Here is a 16,080-nt window from a genome sequence, read left to right on the forward strand (position 1 = left end):
CTGCACTGGCCATCCCAAATCCTCTGATGGAGATACTTTCATTTCACAGTTCCTGTCGCACCTCCACCAGAGGGCAGAAAGTGGAAGAGAAAGGAGGTGAAAGAAATTCATACTTGTCTTCAGAATGCCTGTAGAAACACCGGGGACTGAATCCCATCCTGCTTTTGCAAATTGAGTCAACTGTGGCTCAGCTCTGCTCGAGATAGACCCGGCCAAAGAATCCACTGGGCTCTTCGTTTTCAGGCCGGTGTCCCTGCACTGATGCGGACTGATGAGGCAGTATTTTCGTAAGAGCACAGTCCTGCAATTACTCTACTTCCGGTCGTCCCAGCTCAGCACTTGGCTAGCTTAGGCTAACTACTTTGGCTCCCTAAATCTTTCTCATCCCTAAAGTAAACATAATAATCGTACCTCAGAAAGTGGTTGATAGAACTAAAAGAGAAAATGCATGTACGGGTGCTCAGCACAAAGCTTGGCTCAGATACTAAGAGCTTAAATTTTGTGAATTAATGATAAACTTGTCAGATGCTGGATTTCAAGTCCAGTGTCTGGAACACTATTTTACTATACACATGCAATATTTCTTCACTTTTTCATTTCAGAAGCAAAATACCGATTTTCCCCCAATTTTACAGATGTATCCTCTCTCCAACCCAGCAATAATATTCAAGGAACAGGTGCCTGATGCATGCTTTGTTGACTGTGCATGACCCCCCTAGAAAAATGGGCATGGATTTATTCAATGACCTCCTGAGTCATCCTTGAAATTTCCATGAAGATCTTGACCGAAGTTGGATGAAAACTCATTTCTAAGAAAAATGCAATGTATTTTCCTGTCCCCTCCCCCCATACATTTGACAACTTGGGCTTCAAACCCTAAAGTAATCTTTGCCGTTGTAAATGCGTTCAGTGCCCTCCATGCTGTCGGGAGAGCGGATGTTAGTGAATGACAGAAAAGGGGAATTGTTGGCCCCTCAGTTGCAGCCTGTGGATGCCTCCCTAGGAAATCGCCACCCAGGTTTCTGGAAACAGCCTGAGGTTTTCCGGCATCGTGCAGCCTCAGCAAAGTCTGGGGCATCTTGCAAAAGCAGTTTCTTCACGTAACATGTAATAGAGGGCAAGTTTCTATTTGCCTAATGCAAATAATGCCGGCCTTCGAAACGTTAAATCTTTTTTGAGAAAACAAATTTGGCCTTTAATTGCCAGTGCCTGCAGTTATTTTTATTTATTTATTTTTTTACTTGGGTAGGCTCTGGCTAAAAGAAAATGGTCTAGGGTGAGATAAGATTTGGGCGAGCAGAGAAGTAACTCTTTTGCTCCCAACTACTCTGTCTCCCACAGCCCAGACTTTAAAATCTCATCCTTCCCTTGCAGCCCTCGCGGGGTGCTCCCCAGTGGGGTGGGGGAACCGGCAGTGCGCTTGGCTTTCCCTCTGCCCCTGGAGAAGAACTTTAAATGCAAAGAGGTGGGATTGCAGAGATCTGTCCTTAAGGCTCTTATGGGTGGGACCCAGAGACGGGAGGGAAGGGAGGGAGTGGTTCGCGGGTGGGATCTGTCGAGCAGACAAAATGTGGGGCCCCTGTCCCTTGAAGTTTAACTTGTCTCTTCCCTGAGTGAGGAGCAAGGCGTCCCTAGTAGCCTACCACCCCCAACCCCCGCAGGGGCACGAAGCGGAGAGAAGAGCCACCAGGATAAGAGTGGCCAGAGGAAAAGGCGAGACATGTTCTCCAGGAAACAGCCCCCGGCCCTGGCTCGGGAAGAGAGCTACCGCCCAGCCCGGGCCCCGGAGCAGGTAAGACCCACCACCAAGCGCGCTTGCCCGCGAACAGGTCGGATGACCTCTCAGCCCGGGTGAATTCAGGGTCAACCCCTCCTCCCCTACGCCCTCGTCGCTCCATGCCACCTTCCTCCCCCGCCGTCGGTGAGCTTCGGCTTCCCAGCCCCGCGCTGAGCTCCCCGCAACCAGTCCTCGGGCGCGTGATGCTCCAGGGGTCTCTGAGCGTCCGCGACCCTAGCAGGGTCATGGGCAGAGTTTGCTTCAGCGTCAGAGCCGGGTCGGTCCGGAGACCCCGCTCTCCTTGGCAGGGGCGTCGCCACGTCTGCTACAGAGTCCCTCCTCGGCCGGGCGCCCTGCACGCAGTGAGGGGACTGGGCGGCGCGCGGGCGCCGGGGGAGGCTACCGCAGGAGCCGTCGCGACCAGCCCCTCGGGGGTCCCCCGCTTCCCCGCGGAGCCAGCGCCGCGGACGCGCGACCTGTGCGAGCACTGCGCAGCAGCCCGGCAGGCCCCAGACGTAAGCGCCCCCCAGCCCGCTTTCCAGCTGCGCGCGTCTCGGTCTCCGTCCCTCTCGCAGCCCGGACTCGCGCTCGCTTCCCCGGTGCCGAGCCGGGACCTGGAGCTCACTGCCCATTCGGAGCGCTGGGCGCCCATCACCGGTGCCGCTCGCAGCGTGCCGGGAACTCCCGCGCCCCCAGCGCGCAAACTTTTGTCTCTGGCGCAAATCAGCCGGGGCACCCCGGGCGCCAGCCTCCGAGGGGCGCAGGTTCAGAGCTGCTCCGGGTTTGGCGGCCCGGATCGTGTCCTGGAAAGGGACCGCGCTGCCCCTAGCTCGGGAGAGGAAAGGTAGGGAAGAGCATCGCGGACGGTCCTCACTGGCCTGAGCCCCCAGGAATAGGGTCTGATTCAGGACGGCGCTGCTTTTGCGGTGACAGGAGGGTCCCGGCGACCGCTCACTGCCGCTCGGTCCGGCCTGCACGGAGTCCCTCTCTGCGGGCGGGGACCCTGAGGGCTGAGCGGGCGAGAGGAAGGTGGTGTCGCGTCGGATCCTGGGGAGACTCTTCCCCTGCTCCCGCGGCGGGCGCCGGGCTCCTAGAGCCACCGGCTCGGGGCGGGTGGATGGCGGTGCAGGCGCTTTTAGCGCTGCTGGTCAGTGGCCGCCCGAGCCCCGGGCGCTCCGAGCTGGGCAGGACGGCGGCGGGCCAGGCATTCCCAGTGAAGCTGACCTCGCAGTTCAGAAAGTGGGGCTTGCCTCCTGCGGGAAGCCTCTGAGAACAATGCACGAAGCCTCATTCTTGTAAAAGGCTAAGGCGGCTTCTATACCCATTGTAGTTTGTAGGGGTTTTTTTTGTTTTTGTTTTTGTAAAGTAATTTCCTGATGGAAGCAAAACTGCAAAGGAATGTCTGACTGCTACCGGAAGGGGAGCCAAGTCAGGATCGTTGTCCAACAACACACGTTTTAGCTGAAGGTGTTGAAATTAAAGATGCTGCAAAACATTAATTTTTGGCACATCCTGGAGAGAATGTGAAGAAACACTGCATTTTTTTAAAGGCATAAAATCAATTTTTTGTTAGTCACAATACATTCACCTGCCTTTTTGTGTTATTTGGTCCCCAGTAGTTTTGTTCGTGAGATTATGCTAAAAATTAGCCCCCAAACCAGATTCCTGGGGATTGACAGGTTAGACTAGAGGTCCGTGTAGACATGTGTGAAAGTGGGGCAGAGCAGTCAGGTTTTCCATAGAATCCTTACCAGGACTCCGGGAATTGCACTATGATGAACGATTCTCAGAGCTATTTGGGTGGGAAATTTCATAAATCCCAAAACCCCAAGATGCTGCAAAGCTTTATTTAGGGGACGAAGCATCTTCCCAGAAAGTTCCTTGCAGAATAGGCTTACAACTACGATGTTGAAAACCTCTATTAACCTTCCAGGGGGTTAAATTAAGAGACAAATAATAATTGCCTCATTCATCTCACGGAGTGTATTTCCAGGCATAGTGAAACTTTTTTTTAAAGAAGATGTCTAATTAATTCCATCAGAAACCTTCCTCTTAATGCTGCAGTAATCTTAATAGTGTTAGTCTGGAAGGCATCAGTGCTTCTACCACACGTACCAGCTGGGGTTTCATTTTGGAAAAACCACCTTTCCCACCAGGCCTTCATCTGGGTTTCAGTACTTGCTGGCTCTGTTTTCCTTCAAGCCCCTCAGTTGCCCTTCCCCATTGTTGGGGGACAGACAGGAAGGAGGTTGGGGGAGAAGCTGAGGAGCCTGTTATCTCCAGATAGTTAGCATCGTCACTCTCTAAAATCTGTATTTTCAGATCTCCATACTCTTAGCGAGGTACTTGGTTGCTCATTTTTCCTCTTTCCCTCACCTCTAGCCTCCCTTGACATAAAGACCTCAAGTCTTAGGGCTTTTCGGTTTCTCAGTGTCTTACTGCTGGGGAATGGGAGCTCCTTGAAGACCAGGAAAGCTGCAATACAGAATTTTCCTGAAGGGATCCAAGGGAGAAGGGTTTATGTCATGTGACACTGACCTTAATAAGTTATTTGACAAGCATGTGTCCGTGTGTCCTGTTTGCCCCATCAGGGTTTGGAAGATGGGGCTGGTTGGCTTAAGTACACTGACCTGTATGGAACACTAGATCCACAGGAAGCACTCCAGCAACCTCCAGACTGTTCCATGAAATCTACTCAGACAGTTGCACGTGCACACAGACACACGTGCGTGCTTTTGTGTTTTAGACTGTTCAATGAGGGTAGCAAAGAAAGAAGTCGCAAGAATGAAAGATGCTGGGACGCCTGGGTGGCGCAGTTGGTTGGACGACTGCCTCCGGCTCAGGGCGTGATCCTGGAGTCCCGGGATCGAGTCCCACATCAGGCTCCCAGCTCCATGGGGAGTCTGCTTCGCTCTCTGACCTTCTCCTCACTCATTCTCTCTCTCACTGTCTCTCTCTCTCAAATAAATAAAATAAAATCTTTAAAAAAAAAAAAAAAAGAATGAAAGATGCTGTTAGCTTGTGTGCCTTGGAGAGGAGAGTATGGGTTCTGGTGTCTAAGCTATATTCAAATCTCTGACTTTAACCCTTAAAAGTGACAAGGCTCAGGGCAAGTCAGATGCTGCTGTTGAACCCTAATGTCCTCATCCAGCAAATGGGGAGAATATTTCTAACCATTTATAAGAATGCTGTGAGGATTAAGGAAATGAGTGAGTCCTAGAAATACTATCTGTACTATTGGTCTCCGTAACCTATTGTTATTTACAGAACTGGTCTCATCTCAGACTCAATAAATCTACGCCAGACTTCTCTCCACAGCCCCGCTTCTGTGAGTCTAAAGCTGTGCTCTACAATGGAGTATTTGCTAGTCACACATTGTTACTTAAAATTAATGTCATTATTTGATTTCATCAAAATTAAATCCAATTAAAATTCATTTCTGTTCTTCAGTCTCACTAGACACTTGGACCAATGATTTCCATATTATGTCACTAGAACATCGTTTTCAAGAGAGAATGTCCTCTGGAACTTTCTTTTACTTGAGTAATAATTTAATGAGGCTCTTGGATGATACAGGTTTTCTGTCCGGTGCCTCCTTTTGCCTCTTTTCTTCCCAAGGAGTGGTTTTGTACTGCTAAGTCACTTCTGTTTTGCTGACATTTCTGACACTGCTGGGGCATTTGTTGAATGGTAAATGACTAGAGCCCTTTATAAATCAGTCAACGAGTGTGAATTAGCCACAGAGTCCTTGGGCATTCTCCCCTCAGCCTTGATGATTTTTGCTAATGTATCATTCTTCTCCCTCACAATGAGCTTTATGGCTGATGGTTTTCCTAGTTTTAGAGCAGAAAGTCTAATCTAATAGAGGGAGGCTTTTCTCTCTCCCTTGTGCCCTGACATGTTGATTTTTTACAAGAATGACCATACTGGAAGACTAGGTTCTATGTTTGCATCAAATCCATTGAAAGTTCAATTTATTCAGATTTGAAACTAGCACCTCTGCCTTATTCTGTAGGACCCAGCCCTGAACCTATCACCATTTGACAGGCTATTTATTTTCCTTCTTTATGTTGATTGTTTTCTCTGTCGTCTTGCTCTCAGGGAGAAGCTTCTCATATTCCCTTCTCAGGGAATATCTTCTCAGGCAGAGATATTTCTGTGTTTTTGTTCATGGCTAGAAGAACTCTTGGTACATAGTTGGTACTTACTAATTATTTGTGAATGGGTGACTGTACAGAGGCCTATTTGGAACTAGGTAGGATGGGTAGATGCTGTATTAGGGTCGATGAGCTCTATAACAAATAACTACAAACTGTGTGGCTTAACACACCAGAAATTTATTCACTCAAGTCCAGAATCAAAATGTCAGCAGGGCCATGTCCCTTGAAGTTTCTATGGAAGAATCCATCCTCCCTTCTTCCTAACTTCTGGTGGTTGCTGGCAATGCTTGGCATTCCTTGGCTTGTAGCTACGTCACTCCAGATTCTGCATTCCTAGTCCTTCCCTGCATTTCAGTGTTCTTTCCTCTTATTATAAGGACATCATATTTGGTTTAGGGCTAAATCTAATTCAGTATGACCTCACCCTAAATAGGCACAAAAGCAAGACCCTATTTCCAATAAAAGGGTCACATTCTTTTTTTTTTAATATTTTATTTATTTGTTTGACAGACGGAGATCACAAGTAGGCAGAGAGGCAGGTGGAGAGAGAGAAGGAAGCAGGCTCCCTGCCGAGCAGAGAGCCCGATGTGGGGCTCGATCCCAGGACCCTGACATCATGACCTGAGCCAAAGGCAGGCTTTAACCCACTGAGCCACCCAGGCGCCCCAAAGGATCACATTCTGAGAGATTCCAGCGGACATGAGTTTCAGGAGATACGGTTCAAACCAGTACAGATGCAGATAAGTAATCCTTTCCCTGCCTGGATTCCTAACCCCCAAGAGGCTGATTTTGTTTCTGGGACTTTGCTAAACCTGTTTTATGCCAAATATAGTCCCCGACGTTGGTTATTCTTACAGACAAATAATCACTTGCAGGATGGGGAGATTAGGTCTGCTTCCTACGTGGGCAGGCATGGAATACATGGGATGGGCCATCTCTGATTGCTGGAACCGCTGCCCCTTCCTGAACCTATTGCTATTCCCAGCCCTGTCGCTAGCCTCAACTTCTTTGTCTTTGCTCAAATAGAGCCACTGTTGTCCTAGAGCGCTGGCTGGTCTGCCTCACCCCTGAGCGTTCTGCAGCAGTGTTTGCTCAGCTCGGAGCTCTGCCGAAGGGTGCCCGTAAATTGTGTTTTTCGCTCAGCCTGCTGGCAGTTGCCTCCATCCGCTCACCTCCCCGCAGCTGTTTGAGTGTTCCCCTGCGGTACGTTTCTGCATGTCCTCGCCATCAGAGCTGGTGGTGGCAAGCGCGGTATCAGTGCTTGGTGGGCTGCTTGGAGACAGGGTGGTCCTCTAGGTGAGCCCTCATGCCATTCGGTTCTCAGTGCTGCAGCTCTGCTGGCTGCTCAGGCGGACACCTGCGGGGAAAGGCCAGGCATCCAACAGTGTGGCTGAGGAGTTGCGCAGAAAATATAGGGAGGAGTGGCAAAGAACATTTCGGTGCCACTCGTTGTAGTTAGTCCAGGACCCCTTAGAGCCTTTAGGCTGAAAGTGTCTGAAGAACACCTTTTATTTCCAGCAGTTGGGAGATTTCTATAGAAAGGTGTTTATGCAGCTGAGAAAGGGAACCCTGTCACTCTCCAAAGCCATGAGGTCATTCTGCAAAAGCGTCACAGGAGCATAGTAAATGTTGATAGCACCAGGAAATCTTAATGTGGAGCTTCCCTGAACCCCATGAGCAGCAAAAAATCTCTATAAACCATTCCATGTGAATTTTTGTGGCTAGGGCACCATAACATCCTGAGAGTCATGTACCAGAGCTAAATAACTTCAACTTTAGAGAATCAGCCACGCAGCCAGGACAAAGGGAAGAATAGATTTGCTCACAAACATTCCTCTGCCAGGCACAGTACTAGGCTTTGGGGTACACCAGTGGACAAAACACAAAGGTTCATGCACGTGTGGAGCTTAGCTTCTAACTAAGCAGTGATCACAGAATCAGGAGTGCAGGGAAGAGAGATAACTGTGTAAGTAGTGTGAGTCCTCTTACCTTCATTCTGACTAGTGCCAGGGAGAGAGCCCAGTGGTAGGGAACCCATGGTTCGTTCCAGAACACCGGTGTCTACGTAGCCACCTTGCAGTCCTCCATGTGGTCCTGTGTTTAAAGCTTTGTGCCTTCTTGTCCTCTACCCCAAGCCAGTTAATTCATCTAGTACTCAACCGATGAGCCTGTTCCATCTCTGGACAAACTAACCGTATGGGGTTAATGGACAGAAGGTGCCTTGGTTTCTGGTGTGGTGTTTTCCTTAGGGATTTGCAAGGATTATTTTGATTCTCACCTTTGCGGGTCTATTTCAGGGCCTCATCCTGTAAGCAAGATGACACTCCTCTGTAGTGTGGTTTGGAGATCAAAGCTGTATTATTTTGCTTAATCTATTTCTCTGTGATCATTCAGAACAATTTTGCCCAAGTGGAACAAACACAGGAAATCACAAATGGGAGTTCTAGTCTTCATCTGACCCTAAGTTGCTTTGAGACTACAGAAGTCAGCCTGTTTGATCCCGGTGTCCTCACAGGTAAAATGAGGTAGTTGGACGAGATACTCTCCAAGGTTTCAAGATCTAAAAGCTGAAGTGTTAATGCAGCAGAGAAAAGGAGCAGTGCATTGTACCCTTTTTTTATTTCTTTCCCTCCTCTCGAAAGTGCTATTTGGGGAAGTGTTATCCTGGTGGACCTTAATGTCTGCTTCTCTCTTTGTGGGTCTTTTTGCTGATTCTTACGGTGACCATCTGCCGAAGTACAGAATTTTCCATTCATCCCCAGACTGATCAGATGAAATCTGATCACCAGAGCCCAGATTGTCTAGCAGTACCTTTTCTGACTATAAGTCAAAGCCAAGCACTTCACCAACGCATGCAACTTATGGGTGGTGGGAAGAATAGGGTAAGACCGTCATGGGGGCTGGGGTCTCCCAGTAGATGGCCAAGGATCAAGCTGGGGGCCAGGTATGCCTCTGGGCATATCCGAGGAGCAGTTTGACACAGGAGAAAAATCATTTTCCTAAATGGTTAAGTAGGAACCGCCCCCCCACCCCCATATTCTGTTAAGAAACAAAAAATAATTAAAATGTGTTCAGAGTAGTAAAGGAACTGACTTCTTAGGGAAAAAGGAAGAATTGTTGGATCTCTGAAATCTAGGAAGCCTGGTTATAAAATAACTCGAGAAGCAGAGTGAGCCTGATTAAACCATTAAACCCAAGCCAGGGAGGTAGGCTCACGCAGCCCTGAGCCCTGGGTGTTCAGGCATGCCAACCGGACTCATCATTTAGCTTCTGGTGCTTCCAGCAAATACATTTCCCTCTGCTCGGTTTCCTCCTCTGAACAGTGGAAACAGGATCCCTCATCAGAGGGTTGTGAATAAGGAGTCAGTAAAATAATGTTTTGTGGAGATGCTTTGTAAGAATACAAGTTGCTAGGGGGCTCCTGCGGGGCTCAGTTGTTAAGTGTCTGCCTTGGGCTCAGGTCATGATACCAGGGTCCTAGGATGGAGCCCTGCATCAGGCTCCTTCCTCAATGGGAAGCCTGCTTCTCCCTCTCCCCCTGCTTGTGTTCCTTCTCCGCTGTGTCTCTGTCAAGTAAATACAAGTTGCTGAATTCTTTTTTCTTTTTCCTTTTTTTTTCCCCTTTGGTTACTATTATCTGTGGAGAATTTAGTTGTGCCTGTCCCTAGATAATATCCCTCTTGATTTGAAATCTCAATTCTGTGTCATCAGTCGCTCTCCCTAGAGAAGGCTGAAAGAAGAAATGTTGTTTTCTATGTCTGGGCTCCCTCATGAGTACGACAAAAATACAGCGACTGGAATTTAACATCACTCTGCTTCCTTTGTGGTGTTTCTTCCAACACCATCCCTTAGAAATATAATGCCGGCCACAAAAGTAGCTACATTTGAAAAAAGCGAAAAAGAAACAGATTGAGGTTAATGTAATTTATTTAACTCACTGTACCTAGGATTTTATAATTTTAACCTGGAATCCATACAAAAATTATTCATGAAATATGTTACTTTTTTAAAAAATAATAAGTCTTCAAATTTCAATACTCTCATGGCACATACCAATTCAGATGGGTCAAATGTCTGCACTCAGCAACCACATGTAGTTGGCTAGCATCTACTGTCTTGGGTAGGACAGACCAAATGGAATACGGTAGGTTGAATAGTGGCCCCCAAAATATATCCATGAATGCCCCCTTTTATGGCAAAAAGGACTTTGCAGATGTGATTGGTCAAGATTGTGAGATGGGGAGATTATCCTGGATTATTTGGGAGGAACTGATGTAATCCCCATCTCCTTGGGCAAGAGAGTTAGAGTCAGAGTGTAAGGGCCTATTTAGGCAGAGCAGCCCCACCTCGGTTGAACAGCCATTTTGTTGTTTATGCAGTAAAACTTAAATTGACCCTGCCCCCCCTCTCCCCCTTCCCCCCTAAGTAAGGGGAACTTACTTAAAAGCAAGCCTGGGAAACCAGTCCCAGGTAACAAAGCCCAAATACGAGGGTGGGTCAGATCAGGTCGAGATAACAGAGCCCAAATGCAGGGATGAGTTGGGTCAGGTGGACACATCGAATCAGTAGAGCGAGCGTACTGTCTCCCTAGCTACCAAAGAGTGTGGGCCCCGCCTTTTGGGCACCAATTCTGACTAAGGTGATAGGCGAGTTCAAATAGCTACTATGGGGTGAATCGTAATTCAATTGGCCACCCGCGTGTGACCTAGCGTGACTGTGCAGCTTTCTCTGTGTGTTACAATCTCATTCGCCACCTGTGTGTGGCCGGGCCCAACCACATGGCCTTTGCTCTATAAAAGTTAGTCTTTGAGGCAGGGAGGGGGTCACCCTCTCTGTAAGGGGCAGCCCCGACCGGTCTGTTCGACAGTTGGTTTGATTCTTGATGCTTGGCACAAAATAAAGCTCTGCTTGAACTTTGCTTTGTCTCACTCTCACTCCTTTGACCATGGACCCATTATTGGGGGACCCAACAAGAGAAGGAAACAATGAGATGGCGGGTCCAGGTGGAGATTGGAGAGAGGTGTTTTCAAGATGCAGGAAGTTCCGCCAGCCATGGCCTACAGATAGGTAGAGGCTAAAAACTGGAAAACAAAATGAAACAGATATTCCCCTGAGAGCCTTCCAGAGGAAGGGGCCTTGCTGACACCTTGGCTTTGGTCCAGCAAAACTGACTGCAGACATCCGACCTCCAGAATTATGAGGGAATGAGTTTGTGTTGTTGTCAGCCACTGTGGCAAATGGTTACAGCAGCCATAGGAAACTAATTCCTTACTGATGGTCTAATGTTAACATCGTTTCTAGGACCGTTTTGAGAAGGTGTCCGTCTGACTCCCATCAGCTTAGACAGTTACGGTCACTGGCTTCATCCCAGCCCGGGCTGGGGTAGCGATGCCCTGTCATTCCTAGGATTGGTACACAAGATAGCCGTCCTCCTTGAGCAGTGGTGTCTGTTTCTGACTGACTTGATTGCAACCTTGGATGGTAAAACTCAGCTGATGTCACTGTCCTTGAGGATGAATAGTGGAGAGAGGATACAGTACAAAGGAGGGAAAAATGGTTGAGAAAAAGTTACTGGCTCTCTCTACTAGCCACTCAATATTTTCTTAAGTCTAAAAATGTGCTGAAAACGATGTCTATTAATTTTTTAAAAAAAGGTATGGCCCTGTGGGTTTGGTAGAAGTAAGGTCTTTCTTACATCTTTATCTGTGAATGTTAGTGAATGTGATTGGACTGCTAACTCTTAATGTTTAGTGAGCAAGAGAATCACTGGGTGAGACCCAAGAATTTGCATTTCTAACAAGTTCCAGGGGCTGCAGATACAGCAGGTGGGCAGGGAGGTATTGGGAGAGCCACAGGCCTGGCCTCCACGGGGAGGGTGTGGCCCTATTGCTGGGAAGGCTCCCCGGCCAGTCTCCCCTCCCCCACCAGGGTCTACACAGAATCCTCTTCCAACAATAAGCCCAGTGGGCCGTTGCTAAGAAACTTGAGAGTGGGCACCTCGCCTCTTGCCTGGCTCTTTTGTGTCTCCCACCCTGAGGTCTAAAGTAGATGACAATCCTGAGATCCCCAAGTCTTAGCTAAAAATACTTGATTTGCCACAGAGGCCAGCTGACTTCTCAGATTTCCCAGTTGGAGTGAATCCCCCAGACCCGGGGCTGCCCCAGTGGAAAGGCTATAAACAGAAAATACCAAGTTAAAAATAGCTCTGGGGAGGCCCCTCAAAGCTCTCACACCCAGCTGCCCACAGGAGATGACCAGTTCTGGGCAAGGGGGTGAGTGGGGGGATCAAGCCAGGAAGGACCGAGGAACTGTGACTGCGTCCCTGTCCCTGCTCATCCTGTGGAGGAGTTGGGGCAAATTTTAGAGACTAGCTCCCTCTCTCCTGGTCTTGGTGGGTTTGGGGTTTTTGTTTGTTTGTTTGTTTGTTTTTTAATGTAAATTCTAGAATTAGTAACTATAGTCCTAAACCTGGGTAATGGTGATTTTTATGCTACTATCTTCTGCATGACAATAAAATTGAGCTTCCCATCTTTTCTGAAATGGAGAAAAGAGATGAGTCCTTCCAAAGGTGTCCTTGATGAGAAAATCAAGTGGTCCCTTGGAAGGACTTGTAAGAGCTGATTTGCGTGCCAGGATCAGGGGTCCAGGTCACCTTGGGGCCACCTCCGATTTTTTGCCTCAATCCCTCCCATCTATAGCACTCACACTTTTTTTTTTTTTTAACATTTTATTTATTTATTTGATGGACAGGGATCACAACTAGCAGAGAGGCAGGCAGAGAGAGAGGGAAGCAGGCCCTCCACTGAGCAGAGAGCCCGACGCAGGGCTCTATCCCAGGACCCTGGGATCATGACCCGAGCCGAAGGCAGAGGCTTAACCTACTGAGCCACCCCGGTGCCCCTAGCACTCAACGCTTTTTATTTGGATTGTTCTGACTTTACCTCTATCAACCGAATGTCATTAGGAGGAGCAAAAATGCTCCCTGGGTAAGAGATAAATATTCCTAATTTACAATATTCTCCAATCATTTTGTGTCAGAAACTCCTAATGGCAGGCACCGTTCTCCCTTTCCTCCTTGAAGAGAACTTTCCCAACAACTGAAAATTATCTTCTTTCTGGAAAAAAATTATTTATTTTCCCTAGTGGAAGTAAACAAAACTCATGGGATAACTGTTATGATTTTCATTAAAAATTTTTAAAAATTAAAACAAAATTTCTTTTAAACTTTTATTTATTTATTTTTTAATTTTTTAAAGCGGGCTTTCCGTTCTAAAAAAATGTGTTGTTTCTCCACTCACATTTCTCAAAGACAAAGGAAAAATATAAAAAAAATTATCCAATTTGGTTTTTTCCCTGTTAATAGAGTGTTGAATGCTCTGCAGTGTGGCCAGGACATTGGACAAGTTGGAAAGGAAGTGATGTACTCAGAGCTTCTCTGATGGTCTGGCTGCAGCAGCATCAAACCCTGAAATACACATTATACACATTCACAACCTCCTGACCTCTAGGTAAGGGAGAAGACTGAAGGATCCAGAGCTTGTGTGTGTGTTCTTTTATTTTTATTTATTTATTTTTTATCTTTGTTAACGAATTGGGAAAAAAGTGAACAAAGGAAGAACATGATTGCTTTCTATAGATTTCAAACCTTTGTTTGGATCTTCCTATTCTTGCCCCCATGGTGAAGAGCCGAGTCCTGAATTTGTTCTCTGGGTGGAGCAAACCGGGGTAGCACGGTGGCCAAGACCTTGGCTGCAGATGGGCGCACTGCGGGGTGTGTTGGAGCCAAAGTAGGGAAAGAGGGTTGGGTATGGGATCAGTCTGGGTGTGGGGTCAGAGCTTGGTGGGATGAAGAAGGCATCCACAGGTGGGGGCAGCCGAGGCAGGATGTCAGAGCTCAGACAGCGTGAGCATGGCTCCCCATTGGGCGGTGGGGCTGGGAGACTTGTTCAGCCTGGAGGACTGATCAGATAATTACACATATTAAGAATAAACCATGGGGACGCCTGGGTGGCTCAGTTGGTTGGACGACTGCCTTCGGCTCAGGGCGTGATCCTGGAGTCCCGGGATCGAGTCCCACATCGGGCTCCCAGCTCCATGGGGAGTCTGCTTCGCTCTCTGACCTTCTCCTCGCTCATGCTCTCTCTCACTGTCTCTCTCTCTCGAATAAAAAAAAAAAAAAATCTTTAAAAAAAAAAAAGAATAAACCACATCTCTTGCTATTGGAAATAGGAGTTAAAGATAGAAAAAGGCAGAGAACTAAATCTAGAACCCTATGATATGGGATTGGAATTGGAGGTTCGGGTATAAATGTGTGTTTCAACATAGAAAGATAGATGAGTAGAGATGTAATGTGTGTATGTATATGTGCACAAAAGGTAAATACATTCCCCCCTGTGGCTCTTCTCTGCTGAAAGACACCAGGAACAATGACAACCTAAAAGCAGTGAGCAAACACTGTCAGTTCCAAGGGACAGCCAGCTCTAGGTTCTAGATAGCATTTGTTTTTTGTTGTTGTTGTTTTTTTTTTTTTTTTTTTAACAAAAAGGAATGAAGGTTCTTGGAGAAGGGGCTGATTTCAAGGGTGAGGCAAGGGAAGTACAAGATGAGTCTGAAACATCTTGTTCCAGAAAGCAAGAGAAGGCTCAAAGAACGATGGGTACATATTAAAAGGACAGACTGACTTGGCTCCCACTGGCCAAATGGAGAGGCGTTTGGTGTCGAAATAAGTAATGGTGGTAACAGACGATATACTGTTGAATAGAACAGGAAACCAAGAGTTCATGCACGTGTCAACAAAAGGATAGTAAAAATTTGAAGGAATGGGATATTTACATAATTTTAATACCTCACCACAAAATACTTATTGATTATACAGATGACGTGGAGAGGAGGAGAGTAATATTACCAATAGGAAAGCTTGGCAGACATCATGTGATGAATGTGGCTATCAGTAAACGAACACATGGATAGGATACAATGAAGAATATAGGACCCCTTTTGTGATATTTCTGCTACAGACATCAAATTTAATCCTGAACCGCAATTCAGCACTCCACAAAAATCACTGGTCTGTAATTTACAAAAGCGTCGAAGTCATGGAGGTCGAAGGAAGACTGAGGGAGACCAAGAAAACATGAAAACCAAGTGTGATACCCAATTCTAAATTAGACTCTTTTGGTATAAAGGGACTATTGGGACTATTGGTAAAACCTGAGTGAGTTCTGAAAATTAGATGGTAGCAGTCTATCTGTGTAATTTCCTGGTTTTGATGGTTGTACTGTAGTTATGTAGGAGAATGTCCTTGTATGTAGGAAATACCCACTGTCATATTTCAGAGTGATAGGAATCTAGTTGACAACTTATGAAATGGTTCAGAAAAATAGTTCTTTGTATTGTACTTCCACCTTTCCTATAAATCAATGCTTGTCTCAAATTTTTTAAAAAGGAGAAAAAAGGGGTGCCTGGGTTGCTCAGTGGGTTAAAGCCTCTGCCTTCGGCTCGGGTCATGATCCCAGGGTCCTGGGATCAAGCCATGCATTGAGCTCTCTGCTCAGCAGGAAGCCTGCTTCGCTTCCTCTCTCTTTTAAAATCCTCTCTTTTAAAATCTCTTAAAATTATTAAATAAAATAGATTTAATTTTTTCTCCTTTTTATTTATTTGTAAAAAATATTTTATTTATTTATTTGACAGATAGAGATCACAAGTAGGCAGAGAGGGAGGCAGAGAGAGAGGAGGAAGCAGGCTTCCTGCTAAGCAGAGAGCCCGATGCGGGCTCGATCCCAGGACCTTGGGGTCATGACCTGAGCCAAAGGCAGAGGCTTTAACCCACTGAGCCACCCAAGCGCCCCTTGTATCTACATTAAGACTATTTGTAATAATGACAACTATTTTTGGGAAAGCGGTAAGCAAAAAGTATACTGTTAATACACAATCTTACATTTCCAAAAGGAGAATTTTTCCTAAGTTCTTCATATGAAAACAAGATTATCATCACTTCATTCACAATCATAAATTTTTAAAAGATTTTATTAATTTATTTGACAGAGAGAGAGATCACAAGTAGGCAGAGAGGCAGGCAGAGAGAGAGAAGGAAGCAGGCTCCCTACTGAGCAGAGAGCCCAAGGCAGGACTTGATCCCAGGAC

At 46.8% G+C, this 16,080-nt stretch overlaps 1 protein-coding gene across 1 annotated transcript in view; it reads left to right on the forward strand.

The window, feature by feature from the left end:
- Positions 1 to 229: 229 nt before the first annotated feature.
- The window catches only part of CORIN (corin, serine peptidase), a 263,664-nt gene continuing 247,813 nt past the window's right edge, over positions 230 to 16,080 (forward strand). The window contains exons 1-2 of the mRNA XM_044224366.1: positions 230 to 287; positions 1,662 to 1,792. Of these exons, the coding sequence (XP_044080301.1) occupies positions 272 to 287; positions 1,662 to 1,792 (147 nt within the window). The 5' untranslated portion in view covers positions 230 to 271. The remainder of the gene's footprint in view (positions 288 to 1,661; positions 1,793 to 16,080) is intronic.

The sequence above is a fragment of the Neovison vison genome, chromosome 11 (genome assembly GCF_020171115.1).
Source record: "Neovison vison isolate M4711 chromosome 11, ASM_NN_V1, whole genome shotgun sequence".
NCBI lineage: Eukaryota > Metazoa > Chordata > Mammalia > Carnivora > Mustelidae > Neogale > Neogale vison.